We start from the raw sequence: 7,652 nt of genomic DNA, 5'->3' as shown, positions 1-7,652 counted from the left end.
CCCTTAAACAAAGGAAAAGTACGTCCTTTATGAAGGCATAGAGCCTTTACTACATGAAAATGAAAATTAATGAATACACTGTGTACAGTAATTTACCTGATAAGACAGACCTCAGAAAAATACTTTATGAGGCATAAAGCTGTCTATGATGAAAATTAATTATCTAAGGGTATTTTTGCCCTGCCAGGGTGTGGCCGAGTTATCCAGAGTGCCGAGTTTTCGAGGCTCTACTGTATTTAATTATAGTATTTCCAAGCAATTAATGAAAATCTTGTCAATTCTCATTTACAGCATTTATCAAAAGAACAATATCCATTTTTATCTAAACTTTGCCATGAACAAAACAATGTGATGACTTCCACTCTAATTAAAATGCCATCTAAACCTACTGTTGAGTGAGTCTAGAATGTAGGTCAAATTACTGGTTTCTAAATACTGTCTAAACTGGTAAGTGAGAAACATAGTCTCTGCAATGAAATTTTTCCGAACTGTGGTCTAGATGATGTCTAAATCATTGGTATCTAAATATTGTCTCTGCAATCAGCCCTTAGTATTCAAATATCTAGCACAAGTTTTCAGAAACAATGAGAACTTTTTAGAATTGAACGGTTCTCAGTTTTTCCATTTGAATACTCCCATATTCAGTTTAAATCACTATTACTAGGTTTAATCTAAATAAATACAAAGTGTTTCTTATGTAGGTAAGAAAAGTGATTTTACTATAAAAATGAACATAACTATGTAAAAGTGACATTTATCTCATATAGTTTAAAGATTAAGGAAGAAAGGAAAAAACCTAAAACGTGTCCAAAACAAACCTATCAAAATATTTGAATAGAAAAATAAAATTCAATACCATGCAATTTTAATTTAATATACTGATAATACAAATTATATTTTTATAATAATGTTTGAAAGCTATTTTTATTTTTAATTTATATAAAGAGTGATAATTTATATTTTATCTTTCAAATTATGATTGATATTTTAATCAATATTTTATTGGGCTGCAATTTGAAAAAAAATTGTAACCTACAAATTTCCACTGTTGTTTGTCCTTTCATCCGTCTGTCTTTCCTTAATCTCAAGTATGAAATTAGATAGATGAAATCTGAGATCAGGTATGTAAAGCTTAGGGGCAGGAGGCCCCAACTGACTATATATGAACTTTCTGATGCAAACCAGAAGTCATGTTATTTCAATTCAAAAGTTTTTCCCTGAAAATAGTTAATGCATGATTGGCACAACTCGTTTGTTAATGGAAAAGTATAATGTGCAGGGGCAAGATAATACTAATTTCAGGTGGAGACAATATATTTTAAATGAAATAAATAAAAAATATGATTGTCACAATTTTAGGCTGCAATTTTTAATCTCTCGATAAATAATCACTCTTATGTAATAGTTATAAATTTTATTTCTGATTTTAAAAATTGCTGCATTATTAATGTTATGAAGTTATTTAAATATTAGAATTTATGAATAAAATATTATTTTTAATAATAGTTTCATGAAACATGTAATTATTTTATCTTGTTTTTAGGAATTAGAAACTTCAACTAAAGAACTTAAAGAAGTAACAACATATTACTTTGATGGAAGTGGAAAAGCATTTCGTCCTTTAATTGCAGTTATTATGGCAAAAGCATTAAATTATCATGTATTAAATTCAAACAGGTAATTTCAATTAAAAAATATATGTTTATTTATTAAAATACAAAAATGTTGTTTAAGAAAATTTTACATATTTGTAAAACATTGAAAATAGATTTCGATATATAAAATATTTAAGAAAAAAGAAAAAAGTGTAATATTACTACATTCTTTTTTATAATTACAAAAAAATGCAACATGTATAATTTTTTTTCTTTGACAATCCTTTGCACCCTTTTAATGAGATCTTGCTTTCATTTAAAAAATGTTTAAAGTTGCTAAACAATTTAAAAAAAATTTTTAATAATTTTATTTTTATTTAAAAAAATCCATAATAGACTTTTATATATTTCACACCAACATTAATCCAGTTAACATTAATTTTCTTATTTCTATATATTTCCATCATAACCACTGCATATTTGAATTAAAATTTCAGATAAGCAGCAGTTATTTGAAATTTCTTTATTCTATGTTTATTTGAATGTAATTCTATTTGAACTCAGCTGTTTAACTGTCTAGAAAAACCATTCTAATTTCAAAGATCCCTGCCTGAAGACATGTGGAAAATATTTGCACTTTTGTGTGATATTGTAAAAAATGTATTTAAAACATATTAGTTTAACATCAGAAGACAGTAATGCTTTCTTAAAGAATTACTGTCTTCTCAATACTTCATGATATTTTGATTTGTACAAATATGATTTTTTAAATAAATCATAAATTTTGACACACCCACCTTTGCACCTTTTTCATTCCAAAAGTACTGAAGATATATTAATTTTGTTAATGTAGTTAAATATAAAGTCACATATAGGGAATTAGATGGGATCTTTTATGACCTTGAAAATGATTTTCAAGGTCAGTCCAATTACATTAACAAAACTAATATACAGTAGAGTGTCGATTATCCGAAAGTCAATCATCTGAAACGTCAATTATCCGAAAGAATTCCAGTTGGCAAATTTAAATTTTTGCCAGTGCTGTGGCGCTTCAATCTTTGGCTACATCTTGGGCTACTCAAATATTTTATGTTTTTGATACTAAATTAACATCTGAAGTATAATTTTTTATTGTTTTTATATTTTTCAATATATTTTTTTGTTTGTACAAAATAAAAAAATAACTTTTAACGATACAATAGTCTTTGTTAGGCTTAACATAGACGAAAATTCAACGTGAAGCAACACGCAACAGAGAAAAATTTCAACATCGGATACGTTAAACTATTTTTTTGCACATAATCAGTTATCTGAAATATCAGTTATCCGAACAACCCCAGTCCCCAATTGATTCAGATAATCGACGCTCTACTGTATCTTCAGTATATTTTTGGAATGAAAAGGGTGCAAGAGACTTTGACTCATCCTGTATAGTTGAATCTCTCCAAATTGACATTCAATAATCCAACATCCTCTTTATTCTGATATAACTTCTTGGAACAGTTTTTTTTAACATCCATAGACTTAATGTATTTGTTTAACTTAATATTTCAATACACACTACTCCAAATTCCAATACTATTTTATAAAAAGTAATCTAATACATGTAATAATATCTTTTTTCTAATCCAACAATTTCCTAGGGAATGCAGAAAACATTCCCTAGGAAATTGTTTTCCCATTTATAGTGTAAATGGGTGCACAGAAAGGTGAACCCATTTACATTATAAATATATCATATTATTGAACTTGTTTACTCTGTTATCAAAAGCCTCAGGATTGTTCCCATCATTCATTAAGTTTATTGATTTGTTTATTGTTGGGCTGGCTGGCTGTCTATGAAAGGGAAACAAAAAACAGAGACAATGTTCTGATCATCATTTTCCTTTTTATGTAATTGTCACATTCACTATCACACAGTTTGGTAAAAATGACAACAAATTGAAAGTGAAATAAGTTAACATTTGAAGAAAAATTGAAATTAATCAAAGAAGAGAAGAAAATCCATCAAAAACTTAAAGATAAACTGGTAAAACAGTTCAACATATTGATAGGTAACTTAACCATCTCATATATTTTAAAACAAAGCAGTGAAGTTCAAATAATAATGAAGATTTTTGCAATGAACAAAAACCAAAGTGCAGTTTTTCTGTAATCAATGGATTGATTTTTGTGGTTTCAAAAAGTAGTCAATAAACATTTACCTGTAAGCATGCTAATTTTGTAAGAAAAAGTCTAACACTTTTCACAATTATTAAATCTTGTAGTAATCTTGATTTTTTTTATTTCTTTTGGAATGTCTACTATATTAAATAAATACATATTATGTTATATGTACATAATAATTATAAATTAAAATTTTTTGTAGATATAAAAAGATCAAAGAGATGGCTGCAGTGCTTTAAGCAGACATAATATTAAAAATTTTACAATTTGTGAAGAGACAAAAAGACATGGATGACATCATCATCAACTACAAGCACAATCTAACAGTTATCATTAAAAATATGAAAGCAATATATACAATGCAGACAAAACTTAGTTTTCTACACTTGCCAAATAAAACACTAGCAATGTTATCAAGAAATGAAAATAGAATATCACTATTAAAAACCAAATAACTGTTCTTTTAACAGTAAATGCTGCTGGAGAAGAACTCATGCCAATGTACACACATCACTGAAGCCTCAACATTAATTTAAAAGTATTGACACAAAAACAACTGAGTTATATGGCATGCAAATTGAAAATCATGGATGACATCAAATATCCCTAAAAGTTTGAACAACAAAAAGAAAACTGAAAAATCATCTGTGGATAATTGTACATAGGTTGCTCTGAAAGTTTTGTCCTGCACATCTTTTATTCAGTCATAGCAAAGTGAGTCTTTCACCATTCAAAAGAGCATGGAAAATAAGGTGGATAAGATCCAAACTAAGTTTCTGCTTCCAGTACTTTCCAAGCAAATAGTGATGAAATATTAGAAAATTATGATTGTGTGATATTTGGTTTTCATCCCTATCATCCATTACGATTTTCTGTGCAACCTCAGTAAAGGCTTTGCAGAAATGTCTGATTTTGGAGAACATTGTCCTTCCTTGAAGACTATTACATGATGGTATAAAAGTTTATTGTGTTACTATAACCTGACAACACATGCTCAAGTTGGCCAGCAGAAACAATGACATCATAAAACAGCTACTGTAGAGAAACTTCTCGACAAAGATCTGATGGTAGGCAGATCACCTACCAGCAGATTCAGAAACTGTTGCATGTTATTACATCATACATTCATGATATTTCGTGCAAGCATCTAGGATTAAGGAAGGTTTGTTCACTTTGAATACCCCACTCACTGATGGAGGAGCAGAGGTACAACAGATTACAATGGTGCCAAAAAAAAAATGCTTAAACATTTTGTGTCCAGGACATCCAAGGATGTTAGCAGCATTGTAATAGGTGATGAGATTTTACTATATTATTACAATATGCCCACAAATCTCTGAGCAAAGTTGGGTTCTTTGAAGATAAAGCAACTTCAATAGAACTCTGAAAATCACATTTGACAAAAAAATGAGCAGTGTTATGTAATAAATGATCTTTGTGTTTATGCTTCTCATTTCTGCTAAAAAAAGACAGGACAAAATTTGCTTTAACCAATGTTTAACAAATGCACCATACTAGTTCTCGTTCTCATCTTTTCTAATGAGAGTTATGAGACCCATTTATTAATCATTTAAGTGGTTACAGTTGTAGAAGATGTATAAAAAACTAGATAAAATTAAAGTATTGAACATTCAAAAACAGTAATAAATTTACAAAACATAAATGTGAAAAAATAAAAACAAACATAATATCTGTGGGGCGGCAACATCCATCACCACACTATCCAAGCAGCATTCTTTGGAAGACAGGGTATTGTGGAGAAAGTTGTACTAGAAAAACCATATAATCACTAGTTCCTGGTACACCCAAACATGTCTGCCAAAAATCCTTCAACAATTCCAGGACATTGACTAAGATCTCATCTTGACATGTGGCTCCTTCACTACAATAAAGTTCCAGCACATAAGTCAAAGGACATGGTCCCTTTTTGTTCAAGTCAGGACTAACTGTTTTGGATCACCCTCTATAAAGTCCACATCTTGCCCCCTGTGACTTTGACTCATTTCCAGAAATCAAAAAACATATCAAAGGCATTTTTCCAGTGATGGTGAGCTTTTGACTGTATAAGATCAAGAATTCTGATCTCCCAGAAGAAAGTCAGAGGCCTAGTTTGATGACTTGTTTCAGTTGTAGGATTGGATGCATTGAAGGTGGTGGAGAATATTTTGAAAGACTAAAAAGTAAGCCTAAAGGACAAAACTTTTCAAGCAATTTATGAATGGTCTAGGAATGTTATTGAATTATCATGTAAGACTTGGAATTTTTACTTGCAAAAACATTGAAACTTCAACCATTAAATTGTCAAACCAAATTCAATAAATCATCTGTAAGCTTTTTAAAACCCAATTTAAAAAAGTGGCTGTTAAGTAAGTACTTTTATAGAATACAGTTTGAGATTTATTATCCTCTAAAAAAAGGCTGTCATTAAATTGGGACTCCATTATGGCTTGAACATTAGTTACTAAAGCCTAAATGCTGATTTGCAGTTATTCATCAATTGAGTGACTATCATCAACCATTTTATAATGAATCTGTATTAAATGGGATATCTGTATTGTAATCATTAAAAATGTACAATTTAAATAAAATTATGTTTTAATATATGTGCTGTGTTTGAATCACATTATAAGCAAATTATAATAAATAAAAAGTGACACTATATTAAAATTGATTTCAGTTTTGGAATTTGTGTAGTGGATTTGGTCATCACTGGATGTTGTTTCTCTAAAAACAATTATCAACTGTTTTTACAAAGCAGAAATGTTATTTGAAAAACAATTGAAACAGAAAATTGTTTATCAGATTGAAATGATAATTTATTACAACAATATTGTCCTGAAGTAATGAATGGAGATAATTTGTTAGAAGTAGAAGAAGAGGAAAAGAAACAATTACCCATTGTGAAGAATTAAAATTAATAAATAAACTTAGTGATTTTTTTTCTTAAGAAAACAATCTTTGTTAAATTAAATGTTATCTTTAAACATAGATATTGAAAAACAAATTGTTGACATAAGACTTTTTTGTGACATTTTTAAGATTTATGATTTAAACACACTTAATATTTCAGTAACTCAACAATCTCAATAATCTGGCACAATTCTTTTGGTCTCATGAGTGTCAGATTGATTATTGGTTATTATTAATTATATATATATATATGGTTATAATGGGTGTATATATGGGTATATATATATGGTATTATGGGTATATATATATATATGGTTATTATTAATTGGTTATTGTTATTTTTTAAATAAGATTTTTTTTTGGTTGAACAACTAATTAAATTTTCAAAATTACTTTTAGTTTATTGGACTCTCAAATGAAAGTAGCAATGACTTCAGAAATGATTCATATTGCAAGCCTCTTACACGATGATGTAATTGATGTTTCTGGAATACGAAGAGGTAAACCTAGTGCAAATACAGTTTGGGGACAAAGAAAAGTACGTTTTTATATCATTTTAACCATTATTTTTATAAAATTAAAAATAAGTAATCCATAAAATTATTTATAATTAAATTATTAATAATTGATTGTTTAATTAATATGTTTTTTTTTTTCTAGGCAATTTTTGCAGCAGATTTTATATTATCTCAAGCAGCCAAAATACTTGCAAAAATAGGAAATACAGATGTCATAATTCTTTTATCACAAGTTAGTAGAATTTAAAAATTGCATTTGTATGTACACATTACATATATATATATATATATGTATATACAGTAGATCCCCCTATAAGACGGTAGATACGTTCCGTTCTTTATGAATCAATTTTGTAGGAATCATAGTTTACGGACTACGGCTGTTTGAAAGGTTTTCTTTCATAAAATTAATCGATTCTAGACTAATTCGACTCAACATTTCCAAAATACGTATATTTTTTTG

General features: G+C 28.4%; 1 protein-coding gene across 1 annotated transcript in view; it reads left to right on the top strand.

Moving 5' to 3' along the window:
* The window catches only part of LOC111615600 (decaprenyl-diphosphate synthase subunit 1-like), a 36,363-nt gene that overhangs the window by 7,125 nt on the left and 21,586 nt on the right, over positions 1-7,652 (top strand). The window contains exons 5-6 of the mRNA XM_023357007.1: positions 7,071-7,209; positions 7,332-7,421. Of these exons, the coding sequence (XP_023212775.1) occupies positions 7,071-7,209; positions 7,332-7,421 (229 nt within the window). The remainder of the gene's footprint in view (positions 1-7,070; positions 7,210-7,331; positions 7,422-7,652) is intronic.

This window comes from Centruroides sculpturatus, unplaced genomic scaffold (assembly GCF_000671375.1).
Source record: "Centruroides sculpturatus isolate CEXI.00-Female unplaced genomic scaffold, Cexi_2.0 scaffold19, whole genome shotgun sequence".
Classification (NCBI taxonomy): domain Eukaryota; kingdom Metazoa; phylum Arthropoda; class Arachnida; order Scorpiones; family Buthidae; genus Centruroides; species Centruroides sculpturatus.
Note: the sequence above shows the minus strand (reverse complement) of the source record. Positions and strands in the feature narration are given on the sequence as shown.